The sequence below is a fragment of the Chiloscyllium plagiosum genome, unplaced genomic scaffold (assembly GCF_037043375.1).
Source record: "Chiloscyllium plagiosum isolate Xiang-an unplaced genomic scaffold, Cpla_swu_hap1 HiC_scaffold_22, whole genome shotgun sequence".
In the NCBI taxonomy this organism is placed as follows: Eukaryota; Metazoa; Chordata; class Chondrichthyes; order Orectolobiformes; family Hemiscylliidae; genus Chiloscyllium; species Chiloscyllium plagiosum.
This window is the reverse complement of record NW_028270160.1, coordinates 51,844,491-51,863,758: the sequence shown is the minus strand read 5'-3', so window position 1 is coordinate 51,863,758 and position 19,268 is coordinate 51,844,491. Positions and strand designations below refer to the sequence as shown.

The 19,268-nt window shown below is 41.2% G+C and overlaps 1 protein-coding gene across 2 annotated transcripts in view; it reads right to left on the bottom strand.

Moving 5' to 3' along the window:
- The window catches only part of prkg1b (protein kinase cGMP-dependent 1b), a 750,557-nt gene that overhangs the window by 43,148 nt on the left and 688,141 nt on the right, over window positions 1–19,268 (bottom strand). For both annotated transcript variants that reach the window (XM_087999056.1, XM_087999057.1), the window contains exon 11: window positions 926–1,065. In XM_087999056.1, coding sequence (XP_087855182.1) covers window positions 926–1,065 — 140 coding nt within the window. The remainder of the gene's footprint in view (window positions 1–925; window positions 1,066–19,268) is intronic.

Here is a 19,268-nt window from a genome sequence, read left to right as displayed (position 1 = left end):
AGTTTGAAGATGCCATTGCTCCATAGATTTCTTCAAAATCCTCTTGAGGAAAATCAGTTTTATTTACACAATCTAAAGAATCAAATAAAGAAATTAATCATTTTGTTCCTCCCAGTTTTTTTGGGATTGATTGCATGTTTGAACAGTTTTTGAGAGGCCAACCATTCAAACCAGGACCTAACTTTGTGCTGATAGTTCTCAGCTAAATGTTGGTTAATGGTTAAGATCTTGTTTCCAGTTTTACTTATAGTGAGTGAAATAGCCAGATCCCCAAGCCAATTGCAGCAAACTATGGAATTAAATGAGTAAATGAAGTTTTTTTTATCAGATCATCATAATTTTATGTTGTTTTTGAGTTGTAAATTCTGTCAGTTCAGCCTGAGGTCTATGTTATCACTGTGAAATTAAAAAGTATTTCATTTCACTAAAAACCAAAAGAACGGTAGAGTTTTAAAATTACAAGAATTTTGTTTTGTAAAGTTTGATCATGACTTTCTGCTTTTGACATTCATCCTATGTTAATGCCCTAAGCTCATCTTCCACCTATTCCAACTAATTCTATTAATATATCCTTCTGTTCCTTTCTCCATTATATACTTAACTAGCTTCCCGTTAAATACATCGATTCCATTTGTTTTGACTATCCCACATAATGGCAAGTTCTACGCTGCAAATACTTAATGAGTAATGAATTGGGACAGAATTAAAATATGCTGCATTATTCAGAAAAGAATTAGGGCAAGTTGTGAGTGAGAGAGAAAATAGAATTGTATGAGAGAGGATATAATCTAGAATGTTTTAGAAGCAGATGTTATATCAGAGGCATGAGATGTCAGGGTGACCCAATACGGGACCAATAGTTACCGAGTTGACTTGCTGGCTGAGGGCCTTATATATTCAATGACATGATCTGATGGAAACTTACCTCACAATGAAATCAGAATGAGCCTCCTGCATTATCTGTTTCTCTGATCGTATATGTTCCTGTTGCCGTGTGTCTACTATATGGCGTTTCTTCAGGATCTTCATTGCAAAAGTTTTGGATTCCTCACTCTTTAATTGGACCTTTCAAGAATAAAGAACAAGTTTTATTTGCACTTTCAAAATTGCCTCTGTGTCCTTTATTGTATGGTCTACAATTCTGGAATTTCATTTGTCACTGTACATTGTGATCAATATGTTTTACTGTTTACTTTCTTTTCTTCTCAAACAAAAATTCCATTTAAACCATAGACATAATCTGTAGTCAATTAAAACAGTGTTCAACTACATAACGTGTAACATTTGCATACATAGGAGACAAAATGCTTAGCATTTCTAGACTGCATTCTGCTTGATATGTGACCCAATGGTTTTGCTTATGATGAAAGTGAAACTGTCAGTCTATACCATTATTGCCTGTGGAACTGTCAGCAACCCCTGGTATGCCTTTACCTGCACTTGAATGCAGCAATTGACAAATTCCTGTCAGTGATTCCCATCTCTTTCACAGGATATGTTATTAAAGGTCCTGCTGATGCAAATCTTTGAAATTCCTGGATTTGACAAAGCAAGCTCACATTAGGCACACTGATCTCATTCCAACAACCCCCACAAGAAGATTAACCCATGTTAAATACAGGTTAGGGTGGGTTGGAGGGAGCAGAGAATGTATTTCCTGGTGTCCACCAACACATCCTGACCCCCTGAAATTTTATAAACTGCTGGGCAGACCTAGGGCTGCTTGCTTGTCCTTGTGCCAATTGATGCTCTTACGTGTTCAATTTATAGTCATTTAAGACTCATTCTCTCATTCCACAGCTAATTCATGGGTGGTGAGCTGATGCTGGCAATGGGTGGGAAGCCCTGCAGCTATCTGTGCTTGGGCATTTGACGAGAAGAGAAGAGAGTGGATGCCTATTTGGGACTCCTATTTCCAGCAGAGGACTCTCTCATGCTTGAAGAAACCCGGCATTTCTCCGTCTCTTCCCGCTCCACACCCACTTCCTTTCTGACCCAGCACTCCCTTACTCCCTTGCCTTAGTACAATCTCAGCTAGAGTTCCCAGCCTTACACTGTGGGCATAAAAACTGTTGGGACCATGTAACTGGCCAACAGCTCTTGGGCATACACATCTGCAAAGGGGTGGAAGTCTTGGCAAGTAATGATAAGTATGAAATGGCTGAGGGACAATGAGACAGGAAAGGACCCATCAATATAGCTATTTCAATTTCCATTTACACCACGAGCTAATTTACTGTAAATTTCATCCCTTAATTACTTCTGAACAACATCTCTAACCCTGAAAACTGAATTCTATGTTTGTAGAAACCCAGCTAGAAGGACAAGGGCAGCAGATCCAAGGGAACGTCACCACTTGCAGGTTTCCCTCCAAGTCAATCACGATCCTGACTCAGAAATATATTGCTGTTCCTTCGCTGTCATGGAGTCAAAATCCTGGAATATTTTTCCCTAAGGGTCTTCCAACACCATGTGGCATGCAAGAAGGGAGCTCAGCACAACTGGGGTTGGGCAATAAAAGCTGGCCATCGAGTGATGCCCACAAGCCAAGAGTGAATTTAAAGAGTGTTTTATTCCACTAAAAACTAAAAGCATGGTCAATTTTTAAAATAGTAAGAATTTTGTTTCGTAAAGTTTGCTCATGATTTTCTATATTTGATATTCATCCCATGTTTATGCCCCGAGCTTTATTTTGCTGCCTGTAAAATGATTAAAAGGTAGACAGTAATCAGTTCTCACTACTTCTTCATTGTCAGTCAGTAACAACTCTTCAATATGATTGATTGTTGAGTCTGCTTGATGCCCGCAGTGTTGGGAGATGCCAGATATCAACTAAAGCTGCTGCCAGAATGCAAGTAACAAGTAACATTGAGAACAGTGACACACACATGAGAACTCTTACTAGATCATTGCAAGCTACCTTCTTCAAAGTCATTGACAAGCCACTTTGCAAAATCTGAGCCATCAATTACTGGAGAGAGTCTGTTCATTGACAGTGATCTATAATAAACAGCAAGATTCAGACCAACTTTCCACAGATGATTGTAAACCCTTCATATCTATTCTCCAATTAGGCATCTTCTTATTAATATGATTGAGAAATTGTTCAAAAATTATGAAAGTTCTTAGCTATTTACCTTACTGATCGATATAGTGTATTTGGGATGAATATTGGTAGTGGACAAAAAGTTGTCTGAGTGGCTTCCCTGGTGCCAGGATCAAGGATGTCTCAGAGAGGGTGCAGAATGTTCTCAAGGGGGAGAGGGGCCAGCAAGAGGTCATTGTCCACATCAGAACCAATGACACAGGAAGGGAAAAGGTTGAGATGCTGAAGGGAGATTACAGAGAGTTAGGCAGGAATTTAAAAAGGAGTTCTTTGAGATTAGTAATATCTGGATTACTCCTGGTGCTACGAGCTAGTGAGGACAGGAATAGGAGGATAGAGCAGATGAATGCATGGCTGAGGAGCTGGTGGATGGGAGAAGGATTCACATTTTTGGATCATTGGAATCTCTTTTGGGGTAGAAGTGACCTGTACAAGAAGGACGGATTGCACCTAAATTGGAAGGGGACTAATATACTGGCAGGGAGATTTGCTAGAACTGCTTGGGAGGATTTAAACTAGTAAGGTGGGGATGGGACCCAGGGAGATAGTGAGGAAAGAGATCAATCTGAGACTGGTACAGCTGAGAACAGAAACGAGTCAAACAGTCAGGGCAGGCAGGGACAAGGTACGACTAATAAATTAAAGACATTTATTTCAATGCAAGGGGCCTAACAGGGAAGGCAGATGAACTCAGGGCATAGTTAGGAACACGGGACTGGGATATCACAGCAGGTACAGAAACATGGCTCAGGGATGGACAGGACTGGCAGCTTAATGTTCTAGGATACAAATGCTACAGGAAAGATAGAAAGGAAGGAAAGAGAAGAGGGGGTGTGGCGTTTTTGATAAGGGATAGCATTACAGCTGTGCTGAGGGAGGATTTTCCTGGAAATACATCCAGGGACGTTATTTGGGTGGAACTGAGAAATAAGAATGGGATGATCACCTTATTGGGATTGTATTATAGACCCCTTAATAGTCAGAGGAAAATTGAGAAACAAACTTGTAAGGAGATCTCAGCTATCTGTAAGAATAATAGGGTGGTTAGGGTAGGGGATTTTAACTTTCCAAACATAGACTGGGACTGCCATAGTGTTGAGGATTTAGATGGAGAGGAATTTGTTAAGTGTGTATAAGAAAATTTTCTAATTCAGTATGTGAATGTACCTACGAGAGAAGGTGCAAAACTTGACCTACTCTTGGGAAATAAGGCAGGGCAGGTGACTGAGGTGTCAGTGGGGAAGCACTTTGGGGCCAGCGACCATAATTCTATTCGATTTAAAATAGTGATTGAAAAGGATAGACCAGATCTAAAAGTTGAAGTTCTAAATTGGAGAAATGCCAATTTTGACGGAATTGGGCAAGAACTTTCAAAAGCTGATTGGGGGCAGATGTTCGCAGGTAAAGGGATGGCTGGAAAATGGGAAGCCTTCAGAAATGAGATAAAGGGAATTCAGAGAAAGTATATTCCTGTCAGGGTGAAAGGGAACGCTGGTAGGTATAGGGAATGTTGGATGACTAAATAAATTGAGGGTTTCATTAAGAAAAAGAAGGAAGCATATGTAAGGTATAGACAGGATAGATCAAGTGAATCCTTAGAAAAGTATAAAGGCAGTAGGAGTATAGTTAAGAGGGAAATCAGGAGGGGAAAAAGGAGACATGAAATAGCTTTGGCAAATAGAATTAAGGAGAATCCAAAGGGTTTTTATAAATACATTAAGGACAAAAGGGTAACTAGGGAGAGAATAGGGCCCCTCAAAGATCAGCAAGGCAGCCTTTGTGTGGAGCCGCAAAAAAGGGGGTGATACTAAATGAATATTTTGCATTAGTATTTACTGTGGAAAAGGATATGGAAGATACAGAAAATAGTGAAATAGATGGTTACACCTTGCAAAATGTCCATATTGCAAGATCCTGTTGTAATCTGTACCTGTTATACTCACATCCAAATCCAAGAGGAGGAAGTGCTGGATGTCTTGAAACGTATAAAGGTGAATAAATCCCCAGGACCTGATCAGGTGTACCCAAGAACTCTGTGGGAAGCTAGAGAAGTGATTGCTGGGCCTCTTGCTAAGATATTTGCATCAGCGATAGTTAAAGGTGAGGTGCTGGAAGACTGAAGATTGGCTAATGTGGTGCCACTCTTTAAAAAGGGTAATAAGGACAAGCCAGGGAACTGTAGACCAGTGAGCCTGATGTCGGTGGTGGGCAAGTTGCTGGAGGGAATCCTGAGGGACAGGATATACATGTATTTGGAAAGGCAAGGACTGATTAAGGATAGCCAACATGGCTTTGTGCATGGGAAATCCTGTCTCGCAAACTTGATTCAGTTTTTTGAAGAAGTAACAAAGGAGATTGATGAGGGCAGAGCAGTAGAGGTGATCTATAAGGACTTCAGTAAGGCGTTCAACAAGGTTCCCCATGGGAGACTGGTTTCACAAGGTTAGATCTCATGGAATATAGGAAGAATTAGCCATTTGTATACAGAACTGGCTCAAAGGTAGAAGTCAGAGGGTGATGGCGGAGGGTTGTTTTTCAGACTGGAGACCTGTAACCAGTGGAGTGCCACAAGGATCGGTGCTGGGTCCACTACTTTTTGTCATTTACATAAATGATTTGGATGCGAGCATAAGAGGTACAGTTAGTAAGTTTGCAGATGACACCAAAATTGGAGGTGTAGTGGACAGCGAAGAGGGTTACCTCAGATTACAACAGGATCTTGACCAGATGGGCCAATGGGCTGAGAAGTGGCAGATGGAGTTTAATTTAGATAAATGCGAGGTGCTGCATTTTGGGAAAGCAAATCTTAGCAGTTCTTGTACACTTAATCGTAAGGTCCTAGGGAGTGTTGTTGAACAAAGAGACCTTGGAGTGCAAGTTCATAGCTCCTTGAAAGTAGAGTCACAGGTCGATAGGGTAGTGAAGAAGGCGTTTGGTATGCTTTCCTTTATTGGTCAGAGTGTTGAGTACAGGAGTTGGGAAGTCATGTTGCGGCTGTACAGGACATTGGTTAGGCTACTGTTGGAATATTGCGTGCAATTCTGGTCTTCTTCCTATCGGAAAGATTTGTGAAACTTGAAAGGGTTCAGAAAAGATTTACAAGGATGTTGCCAGGGTTGGAGAATTTGAGCTATGGGGAGAGGATGAACAGGCTTGGGTTGATTTCCATCGAGTGTTGGAGGCTGAGGGGTGACCTTATAGAGGTTTACAAAATTATGAGGGGCATGGATAGGATAAATAGACAGTCTTTTTCATGGGGTCGGGAAATCCAGAACTAGAGGGCATAGGTTTAGGCTGAGAGGGGAAAGGTATAAAAGGGACCTAAGGGGCAACTTTTTCATGCAGAGGGTGGTACGTGTATGGAATGAGCTGCCAGAGGAAGTGGTGGAGGCTGGTACAATTGCAACATTTAAGAGGCATTTGGATGGGTATATGAATAGGAAGGGTTTGGAGGGATATGGGCCGGGTGCTGGTAAGTGGGACTAAATTGGGTTGGTTTAACTGGTTGGCATGGACGAGTTGGACCAAAGGATCTGTTTCCATGCTGTACATCTCTATGACTATGACTCTATGACTAAGAGTAGATGAGGAGTTGCTTGTCAGAAAGGTGCAATAAAATGAAGATCCTCAGAGATCAGCATTAGAAATGTGATTTCATCGACTTTACAGCTTTGTGAATGAGGAGGGGTAATAGAAGTGGCTCATTGGTTAGCACAGCTGCCTCAATGTGCCAGGGATGCAGGTTTGATTCCAGCCTCAGGTGACTGTCTGTGTGGTATTTGGACATTCTCCCCGTGTCTGTGTGGGTTTCTTCTGGGTGCTCTGGTTTCCTCCCACAGTCCAAAGATGTACAGGTTAGATGAATTGGCCATGCTAAATTGCCCATCGTGTTCAGGGATGTGTAGGTTAGGTGCATTAGTCAGGGGAAATGTAGGGTAGGGGAATGGATCCGGATGGGATACTCACTGAAGGGTTGGTGTCGACTTGTTGGGCTCAATGGCCTTTTTCCACACTATAGGGATTCTATGATGAAGATAACCCAGAAATTACAGAGAAGAGTTGGACAATGATTGTCAATGTGGACAGCAATGCGATCTTTAGAATAGAAATTTATTGTCAAATGTACTTTTACATGAAAAATACAGTGAAAAATTTTATAAGTCACCCCACCACAGTTTCTACTATTCAACCAAATGTAAATTATGGAATATAGGAAGGAAAATAATGGTTGACCCACCTACTCCAGGTATGAGTCGAATATAGATAAAGATGAAACTGCAAAATAGTTTCACACTTAACCAACCAATTCAATTCAGCAATCAAAAACGCAGCAGAATATTAGAATTGTACAATCAAAATGGTACAAACCATGGGAAGTCAAGGCCATACATGCACAGTGCTTGGGCCAAACCATATCTCAAATACTGCACCTGGTTCTGGTTTTGACATTCTAATGGGCTGGTTGAAGCTCTAGGGACAGTGCAGCAACAAGAAAGTGATTTCAGAGATCCAGGGGAATGGGTCATGAGGAACAACAATTGAAACTTGAGCCATTGAAGCTGGATGGAGCCATGTGAGAATTTTTACCTATAAAGGTACACATGATAGCTAGGAACAGTTGTAAAGAAAGAAGTCAATCTGAAAAACGGCTTTAAACCAAATTTTGACAGTTGGACAGGAAGATGTGTGCACAAATGAGTAAATAAAAATTACAAGGACTGATATCAGAAGGACCTTTACACATACATGACCAATATTTAATGGAGTTGAGAGTGTGGTGCTGGAAAAGCACAACAGGTCAGGCAGTATCCGAGGAACAGGAGAGTAGACGTTACTGGCATAAGCCCTTCATCATATTTCTCCCAATATTTAATGAAATCTGGATAAAGCAGTCTAGAAAAATATTGTGGAACCAATTTTGAACCAAGATCTAAAGCGCAAACTTCTTCAATCAGCTTGTAGCCCAACAAAACAGAAATGGTGCAGTTTATAAACAAATAATTTAATTACACATTGTCATTTGGACTGGGCTGAAAGTTGGCAGCAACAGGATTTCTGAGGAACTTTCACCAAAGTTACAGCAGTTTTAGAAATGTCTGGAAGAAGTTATTGATTATTGCTGAGGGTAGCCTCAGAGGTATCCTTGGACTCAAAGGTGTGCTGACATCAGCTAACAACTTTCCTCCAACCTATGAAGCACTCTATAAATAGTGTACTCTGGAGCATCACATTGTCAAAAAGGATTCTCACTGTGCTAACTTGATCAGCTTTAATCTGTGAGGTAAAAACAATGACTGCAGATGCTGGAAACCAGATTCTGGGTTAGTGGTGCTGGAAGAGCACAGCAGTTCAGGCAGCATCCAAGGAGCTTCGAAATCGACATTTCGGGCAAAAGCCCTTCATCAGGAATAAAGCCTGATGAAGGGCTTTTGCCCGAAATGTCGATTTCGAAGCTCCTTGGATGCTGCCTGAACTGCAGTGCTCTTCCAGCACCACTAATCCAACTTTAATCTGTGGTTCACCTGGAATTGCCAAAACTTCAAAAAGCTCTAGGCCAAATGAAGACTTCAGTGAAAACACAAATACAGCATCCCACACATCGTCAAAGTGTTAAAATGTGTTTCAAGCCAGTTAATTATTTTTAAAAAGTAATCACAATATTTTATCGGCAAGCTTAACATCTAAATTCCCTCATCAAATAGGGTTTAACTTGTCTGTTTGTTCTAGAAAGAAAAATGTAGGTGGCACATGGCTCAGTGGTTAGCACTACTGCCTCACAGTGCCAGGGTTTGATTCCAGCCATAGGGCAACTGCCTGTGTGGAGTTTGCACATTCTCCCCATGTCTGCATGAGTGTCCTTCGCATGCTCCAGTTTCCTCCTACAGTCCAAAATGTGCAGGTCAGGTGAATTGGCCTTGCTAAATGCCCATAGTGTTCATGGATGTGTAGGCTAGGTGCGTTATTCAGGGGAAATAGAACATTACAGCGCAGAATAGGACCTTCGGTCCTCGATCTGTGGAACCAATCTGAAGCCTATCTATCCTACACTATTCCATTTTCATCCATACGTTTATCCAATGACCATTTAAATTCCCTTAATGTGGCCTGCATTACTGTTGCAATCAGGGCATTGCACACCCTTACTACTCTCTGGGTAAAGAAACTACCTCTGACATCTTGTATACCTTGATTAAGTCACCTCTTAACCTTCTTTTCTCTAATGAAAACAGCCTCAAGTATCTCAGCCTTTCCTCATAAGACTTTCCCTCCATATCAGGCAACATCCTGGTAAATCTCCTCTGCACCTTTCTCGGTGCTTCCACATCCTTCCTATAACACAGCAACCAGAACTGAATGCAATACTCTTAAGTGTGGCTGCACCAGTTTTTTTGTACAACTGCATCATGACCTCATGGGTCCGAAACTCAATCCCTCTATGCACCGTATGCCGCCTTAACCCTATCAACCTGGGTGGCAACGTTTAGGGATCTATGCATATGGAAACTGAGAGCTCTCTGCTCATCCATACTACCAAGAATCTTACCATTAGCCCAGTACTCTGTATTCTTGTTACTTCTTCCAAAATGAATCGCCTCACACTTTTCTGCATTAAACACCATTTTCTACCTCTCAGCCCAGCTCTGCAGCTTGTCTGTAACCTGCAACATCCTTCAGCACTATCCACACCTGTACCGACCTTAGTGTTATCTGCAAATTTACTAACCCAACATTCTACGCCCTCATCTGGGCCATTGATAAAAATGACAAACAGCAGTGACCCCAAAACAGCTCCTTGTGGAACACTACTCGTAACTGAACTCCGGAATGAACATTTCCCATCAACCACCACCCTCTGTCTTCTTTCAGCTAGCCAATTTCTGACCTAAACCGCTACATCACCCTCAATCCCATGCCTCCATATTTCGTGCAATACCCTATCGTGGGGAATCTTATCAAATGCCTTACTGAAATCCAGACACCACATCAACCGCTTTACCCATGTCCACCAGTTTGGTCACTTTCTCAAAGAACTCAATAAGGTTCGTGAGGCATGATCTACCCTTCACAAAACCGTGTTGGCTATCCTTAATCAACTTATTTCTTTCCAGATTATTATAAATCCTATCTTTTATAATCTTTTTTAACATTTTATCCACAACTGAAGTCAGGCTCACTGGTCAATAATTACTGAGGTTGTCTCTATTCCCCTTCTTGATCAAGGGGACAACATTTGCTATCCTCCAGTCTTCTGTTACTATCCCTGTAGACAATGACGACATAAAGATCAAAGCCAAAGGCTCTGCAATCTCTTCTCTGGCTTCCCATAGAATCCTAGGATAAATCCTATCCGGCCCAGGGGACATATCTATTTTCACACTTCCCAGAATTGCTAACACCTCGTCCCTGTGAACCTCAAACCCATTTAGTCTAGTCTACTGTGTCTCAGTATTTTCTTCGACAACAATGTCTTTTACCAATGTGAATATTGACAATAAAAATATTCATTTTGTGTTTCCCCTAACTCCTTGGACAGCGCGCACAACTTCCCACTACTATCTTTGATTGGCCCTAATCTTTCTCGAGTCATTATTTTATTCCTGATATACCAATAGAAAGCTTTAGAGTTTTCCTTGATCCTATCTGCCAACGACTTCTTATGTCCCCTCCAGGCTGTTCCTAGCTCTCTCTTTAAGCCTTTCCTGGTTAACTTGTAACTCTCAAGTGCCCGAACTGAGCCTTCACATCTCATCCTAACATAAGTCTTCTTCTTCCTCTTGACAAGATATTCAACTTCTTTAGTAAACCATGGCTCCCTCACTCGACAACTTCCTCCCTGCCTGACCGGTACGTACTTATCAAAGCTTCACAATAGCTGTTCCTTGGAAAAGCTCCACATTTCAATTGTGCCCATCCCTTATAATTTTCTTCCTCATGCCATGCATCCTAAATCTTGCCTAATTGTATCATAATTGCCTTTCCCCCAGCAATAACTCTTGCCCTGTATTATACAATTATCCCTTTCCATCACTAAAGTAAACAACCAAATTGTGGTCACTATCACCAAAGTGCTCTCCTACGTCCAAATCTAACACTTGGCCAGGTTCATTACCCAGTACCAAATCCGATGTGGCCTTGCCTCTTATTGGCTTGTCTACACACTGTGTTAGGAAAGCCTCTTGCACACATTGGACAAAAACTGACCCATCTCAAGTACTTGAACTATAGTATTCCCATCAATATTGGGGAGGTTAAAGACCCCCATAACAACTACCTTGTTACTCTTGCTCCTCTCCAGAATCGTCTTTGCAATCCTTTTCTCTACATCTCTGGAACTATTCGGAGGCCTTCAGAAAACTGCCAACATGGTGACCTCTCCTTGCCTGTTTCTCACCTCAGCCCATACTACTTCAGTAGATAGGTCCTCAAATGTCCTTTCTGCCACCATAATACTGTCCTTGACTAACAATGCCACACCTTCCCCTCTTTTACCGTCTTGTCTGTTCTCACTGAAACATATAAATCCTAGAACCTGCAACAACCATTCCTGTCCCTGCTCTACCCCTGTCTCCAAAATGGTCACAATGTCAAAGTCCCAGGTAGTGCAATATAGAGTAAGAGGGGAATGGGCCTGGGTGGGATACGCTTCAGAAAGTCGGTGTGGACTTGTTGGGCCAAATGGCCTGTTTCTATCCTGTAGGGATTCTATGATGATTCTATGATATACTGTAAGGTGGGGGAATGAGTGGAGGATATGGCCAACGTGACCCAATCTGGATGTGGAGGTTGGGCAAGTATCATAGTCGCTTGATTTCCTGAGAAAAAAAATTAAAATAAAAACAGCATTTTAAAATGGACTATTTCTAACAGGGTCGGCAAAATGGATGTTTCTGGTGAGAAAGGAACCCAGCACGTCCACTGGCAAACTATTCTCTGGACAGACTTTCTGATTTCTCCCTAAAAAATACCAGTGGTTTGCACTGCTGCCTCACAGCGCCAGAGACCCGGGTTCAATTCCCGCCTCAGGCGACTGACTGTGTGGAGTTTGCACGTTCTCCCCGTGTCTGCGTGGGTTTCCTCCGGGTGCTCCGGTTTCCTCCCACAGTCCAAAGATGTGCAGGTCAGGTGAATTGGCCATGCTAAATTGTCCGTAGTGTTAGGTAAGGGGTATTGGTGGGTTACGCTTCGGCGGATCGGTGTGTACTTGTTGGGCCGAATGGCCTGTTTCCACACTGTAATGTAAACTAATCTAATCTAATCTAATCTAACTGCGGATACTGGAAATCAGAAACAAAAACAGAAATTGCTGGGAAAATTGTAGAGAGAAATCTGAATTAATATTTTGGGTCCAGTGACCCTTCTTCAGAACTAGTTTCTGAGTTCTCCATTGGGTGGTCACTGCTGAAGGATCCTGACTGACATAATGACCCAGCAGTGATAAAGCAAACCGAGATAAGTTCTCTCTCAGCCCTTGGATTTTGGTAACTGGAGCCTTTGGTGACACATAATTTAACACTTTCACTTCTGCCATTTTTCTGAACTGCAGCCTTCGACATACAGTACTGAAGTGGGGTCATTAACATGCTGTAAGGTTTAAGAAATCTTCTCACCCTATTTGATGAGAGAACTTGGTTGTTAAGCTTGACAATAAAATATTGTGATTACGTTTTTCAAAGAATTAACTGGCTTGAAACACATCTTAACACCTTGAGGATGTGCAGGGTGCTATATAAACACACTATTTTTGCTTCTTTGCTCCACTTCTGTGTGTTGTTCAGGTGCCAAACGCTGGAATACCCTCCCTAAACCTCTCCCACAGTCCACCTTTAAAGACACTCCGTATATCCAGATCTTTCATAAAGCTTAGTCAGCTGCTTTAATGCTTCCTTCTCTGAGCTGGCATTAATTCTTGTCTGATTACATGGCTACGGAGCACTTTAGGTCTCAAGGAAGTTAGAAGTGCCATATAAATGTAAGTTGTGGTTATACCTAGACTTAACAATCCTAGTCAAATAAAGACTGCCACCAATTGAAAATAAAATACTGTGGATGCTGAAAATCTGAAATAAAACAGAAAACACTGGAAAAACTCAGCAGGTCTGGCAGCATCAGTGGAGAGAGAAACACGGTCAATATTTCAAATCTGATACGACTCTTCTACAGAATGAAAATATGACTAGAAATACTAACTCTGCTTCTCTGTCCACAGATACTGAGAGACCTGCTGAGTTTCTTCAGCGTTCTCTGCAAATATGGCTTATTCAGTTAAAACTACCAGATTGCCTTTCCATGCATTTATATTTTACTTGTGATGTGAACCAATAAATTAAATGTCGACAATGTTTTGTAATTAATTAAAACATCCACATTTTACTTCTCATGTTTAATTAAAATACAGACTGTTACTGATTAACAAGATTTATTACACCTCATATTGTGTGTCATCACACTTTCAGTCACATGATGGACAATGGAGGTTTACTTTCAGTGAAAAGCATGGCTTGCTGGAATATCTAATGGAGGCTACAGGATAAATACAGCAAATGTTTTATTAACTTGCACCTATGGGACCAGGAGTGTACCAGTTGATCAAATATTCCGGTTGTAAAAACACAGACTAAGTAATAGAAACATAAGGCAGTGGGTATACGCATCACTGTAATACTTTATCTACAGCATAAATCACCTAAATAATAACTTAAATAAAGTACACTGGCAGAGAGCCTTCTCACTCGCACTCTTGACTAACAACTCGGAGATCACGATAATACAGTAATTTGAGGGATGTTCTAATTTTTGCCTTTAATCAAGAATGCCGGTTCATAAGGTGCTGGATAAAACAATAGTTGCTGTAGTTTCAAAAATGCCAGCTACCTTGTAATTATTGTTAAGGCATAAATCCTACCTCAGGATACAGATAAGAATTTCTAAATCCCTTCAGCTTTGCTCTTACCACTTGTTAGATCGCATGAATCTATCAAATATCCTGTGGACTTAGAAACTGCCAGGATTCATTATCCCAAATTGAAATACAAAAAGAGAAAATTCTTGCAATCATTAGAGAATTTCCCTTTAGAGACATAAACTGTGAAATTTCCTCCTCAAACATCTCTGCTTCTTCACCTCTCTTCACCTTTAAAACGTTGCTAAAACGTTGCTAAAATGTACTTCTCTGACTTTGTTTTTGATCATCTTTTCTAGTGTCCCCTTATGTAGCTCAGTGACAAATTTTGATTGATAATATTCTTCTGATGCACCTTCGGATGTTTTAATCACTTGGACATATTTCAATTTAATACTTCCAAATAAAAAAAATACATTTTTCCTCTCCAAGATGTGGTCATTAAACCAAAAATTCATCTTTATAGTAACTCTATCTTTCAAACAGTCAATTTTATGATACATCCAATTTTGTTCTTGTTTATTTTTGTAAAGATTTCCAAAATGCCTGCCACTCATTTGTGACTGGACTAGGGTGTAGGTTTGCTCGCTGAATTGTAGGTTTGATATCCAGACGTTTCATTACTTGGCTAGGTAACATCATCAGTGGCGACCTCCAAGTGAAGCGAAGCTGTTGTCTCCTGCTTTCTATTTATATGTTTGTCCTGGATGGGGTTCCTGGGGTTTGTGGTGATGTCATTTCCTGTTTGTTTTCTAAGGGGTTGATAGATGGTATCTAGATCTGTTTGTTTGTTTATGGCGTTGTGGTTGGAGTGTCAGGCCTCTAGGAATTCTCTGGCATGTCTTTGCTTAGCCTGTCCCAGGATAGATGTGTTGTCCCAGTCGAAATGGTGGTTTTTTCCCTCCGTGTGTAGGGCTACGAGGGAGAGAGGGTCGTGTCTTTTTGTGGCTAGCTGGTGTTCGTGTATCTTGGTAGCTAACTTTCTTCCTGTTTGTCCTATGTAGTGTTTGTGGCAGTCCTTGCATGGAATTTTGTCCATGGGTTGTACTGGGTCTTTTAAGTTTGTTAATTTTTGTTTGAGAGTGTTGGTGGGTTTGTGTGCTACTAGGATTCCGAGTGGTCTTAGTAATCTGGCTGTCATTTCTGAAACTTCTTTGATGTATGGTAAGGTGGTTAGGGTTTCTGGCTGTGTTTGGTCTGCTTGTCGTGGTTTGTTCTTGAGGAATCTGCGCACTGTATTTTTTGAATATCCGTTCTTCTTGAATACGTTGTATAGGTGGCTCTCCTCTGTTTTCCGAAGTTCGTCTGTGCTACAGTGTGTGGTGGCTCGTTGGAATAGTGTTCTGATACAGCTTCGTTCATGTGTGTTGGGATGGTTGCTGGTGTAGTTAAGTATTTGGTCAGTGTTTGTCGGTTTTCTGTATATGCAGGTTTGTAGTTCTCCATTGTCCTTTCTTTCGACAGTGACGTCCAGGAATGCGAGTTTGTTGTCGGTTTCTTCCTCCTTGGTGAACTTTATACCTGTGAGGGTGTTGTTGATGATGTTAAATGTTTCTTCTATCTTGTTTAGTTTTGTGATGACAAAGGTGTCATCTACGTAGCGGACCCAGATTTTTGGTTTGATGGTTGGTAGGGCTGTTTGTTCTAGGCTTTGCCTTACCACTTCTGCTGTGAATCCTGATAGCGAAGATCCCATCGGTGTGCCGTTGGTTTGTTTGTAGATTATGTTGTTGAAGGTGAAGTGGGTGGTGAGGCACAGGTCCACTAGTTTCATGACGTTTTCATTGTTAATGTGCTTGATGGTGGTTGGGTGTGTGTGGTGGTGTCTTCTAAAAGCGTGGTAAGTGTTTCCTTTGCCAGGTCGATGTTGATGAAGGTGAACAGTGCTGTTACGTCGAATGAGATCATTGTTTGGTCTTCCTCTATTTTGGTGTTTTTGATGATTTTTAGGAATTCCTGGGTGGAATGGATGGTGTCCTGAGACTCTTCTACTAGGTATTTCAGTCTTGTGTGCAGTTCTTTGGCCAGTCTGTAAGTTGGTGTTCCAGGTAGTGAGACTATGGGTCTGAGGGGGGCTCCTGGTTTATGGATTATTAGTAGTCCATAGAATTGTGTGTGTTGGTCCCGTCTGGTATCATTTTCTGGAATTTTGTCTTGTTTAATTGTCTGGAATTGTGTAATGTTTTTAGGAGATATGTAATTTTGTTTCCTAGTTGTGGGGTCGGGTCTAGAGCCACCTGTTGGTAGGTGTTGGTATCTGCGAGTAGTGCATCGTAGTCCCTTCTGTTCAGGATGACTGTGAGCCGACCTTTGTCTTCAGGTAATATAATGATGTTTTTGTCTTTTTTGGGGTTTTTTGGGCTTTCTTTTCTTTTGAATTCAGTTTGTTTCCTTCCCTCTTTCGGCTCAGAGTAGTGCAACTGTCTGTCTGATAGTTTGTTGTGTTTCTTCCATGAGTTTGTTGTCTTTCAATGTGGTTTCTAATGTCGCTAGGAAATCCTTCTTGTCAGCGTCTCGGTAATTGAAATTTAGTCCTTTTACTAGTACCGCTTTTTCTGTGTCTGATAGGGTCCAGTCTGATAAGTTCTTTATCCATGCCCCTATGTTCTCGGTTATGTCTTTGTTTGTGAGTTTGTCAAGTTTTTTCTTCAGGTCCCGATTTTTCTTTATCTGTGTTTGTCGTTGTTTGGTGTTTATGGCTCGTTCTACCGTGTCTGTCGATACAATGTATTCAAGAAGAACGGATACTCAAAAAATACAGTCCGCAGATTCCTCAAGAACAAACCACGACAAGCAGACCAAACACAGCCAGAAACCCTAACCACCTTACCATACATCAAAGAAGTTTCAGAAGTGACAGCCAGACTACTAAGACCCCTCGGAATCCTAGTAGCACACAAACCCACCAACACTCTCAAACAAAAACTAACAAACTTAAAAGACCCAGTATAACCCATGGACAAAACCAACGTCGTTAACAAAATTCCATGCAAGGACTACCACAAACAGGAAGAAAGTTAGCCACCAGGATACACGAACACCTGCTAGCCACAAAAAGACACGACCCTCTCTCCCTCGTAGCCCTATACACGGATGAAAAAAACCCACCATTTTGACTGGGACAACACATCTATCCTAGGACAGGCTAAGCAAAGACATGCCAGAGAATTCCTAGAGGCCTGGCACTCCAACTACAACGCCATAAACAAACACATAGATCTAGATACCATCTATCAACCCCTTAGAAAACAAACAGGAAATGACATCACCACAAACCCCAGGAACCCCATCCAGGACAAACATATAAATAGAAAACAGGAGACAACAGCTTCGCTTCACTTGGAGGTCGTCACTGATGATGTAACCTAGCCAGGTAATGAAACGTCTGGATATCAAACTTACAGCTCAGCGAGCAAACCTACACCCTAAACCTCAACCTGAGCTACAAACCTTCACAAACCTTGTGACTGGGCTGCTGTTGATCAGCACACAGATTCTAATTATAAGTGCTAAATTACCCTCCATAGTTACAGTGCTTCTAATTGATGGTCATTAAGAAAATGACTTGCATGTCAATTTTTTCTTTAACAAGTTTGACTCGCAAAATTAGTTTGCTTTCTCACTATGAAGATTGCTAACTATCTGCTTTATCTATCCAATCCCTGAAATATTCAACAGTATTGTCCTATCACTGCAGACGCTTAAGGTAATGTAATCATTGTTTAGCGCTTAAGTGATTTGTCTAATATATTCTTTAACTAATTCCCCTCCGTGACTTTGCCCTCTGTTAATTTTCCCATTACTTTCTCTGCCCTGCAGTCAGTTTTTCTTCCTTTTAGTTTCCATAAACCTTTTTCGCTTGACATGAACACATTAAGGTCAAGAGACAGACTATTCACTCCATCTATTAGACCTGGGATAATCAGGATTACTTCCTTCTGTTTATTTCACTTTCATCTTGTTTATTTTCCACCATTTGTGTTTGCTGTTGATCCTCATTTTCTCTATCATTTTCTTTCTGATTCATCGCATATATATTTTCATCCCCTAACCTTCTACAAAATGAAAACACAACGTTTTCCATTCCTAAACTGTAACTCTTCCATTTCCATACCTCCTCATTCATGACTTGTTTCTATAATTGTTGGCTATCCTATTCCCGGAGCCATCCATATAGAGCCATGCCTACGTACAGCATGGAACCAGACCCTTTGGTCTAAATCATCCATGCAGACCCGATATCCTAAATAAATCCAGTCCCACTTCCCAACATTTGGTCCATATCCCTCTAAACCCTTCTTATTCATGTACTCTCATCCAGATGCCTTTTAAATGTTGTAATTGTGTCAGCGTCTATGGCAGCTCATTCCACACACACATCAGCGTCTGTGTGAAAAAGTTGCCCCTTAGGTCCCTTTTAAATCTTTCCCACTTTAAACCTCCATTTTTGACCCTCCACCCTGGTGAAAAGACCTTGGCTATTCACCTCTCCATGCCCCTCATGATTTTATAAATCTCGGTAAGGTCACCCCTCAGTCTCTGACACTCCAGGGGAAATAGTTCTGTTCCTTCAGTTTCTAACAAAACTCAGGCAAAAGAATTGCTCTCTCCTTCAACATTCAGTTGATGCTCAATAAGTAATCTGCTCTTCCATTCCCCATCTCTGGAAAAAGACTCATTAAGGTGATAAGGGAAACATAAAGCAAAAGATCTATTGGCAAGCAGCTTGATAACTGAGCAGTGAAAAAACAGAGAACTTTTAATTTTCTTGAGGGAATTACAAATAATGCGCTGGAGAACATTATACAGCGAAGCAATCTCCAACCTGTTTATTTATTTTGATTATGTGGCTCCTGTGGGTAACTTTCACCCTTTTCATATTTTCATTCTCAGGATGTGGACAAGGCCAGCATTTATTGCTCATCCACACTTCCCCTACTTTGATACAAATGTGTGGCTTTTCAGGCCACTTCAGAGCAGTGTTAAAAGTCAACCGCACTAGTTTGGCACTGAGTTACATATTTGCTTGACTGGGTAAGAGCAGCAGGTTTCTTTCCCTAAAGGTCATTGGTAAACCAGTTTGGTCTTTCACAATGATTCAATTGCCTTTGGGCACTTTCAAATGATATTTTTCAGTGGATTAAAATGTGGAAATTGCCAAAATAAGATCTGAACTCACTCCCAGGAGTATTAATCCAGGAACAAAACTGCTAAACTACTGACAGAAATAACACCCAATCTCTGATCAAAACTCTGATCTTA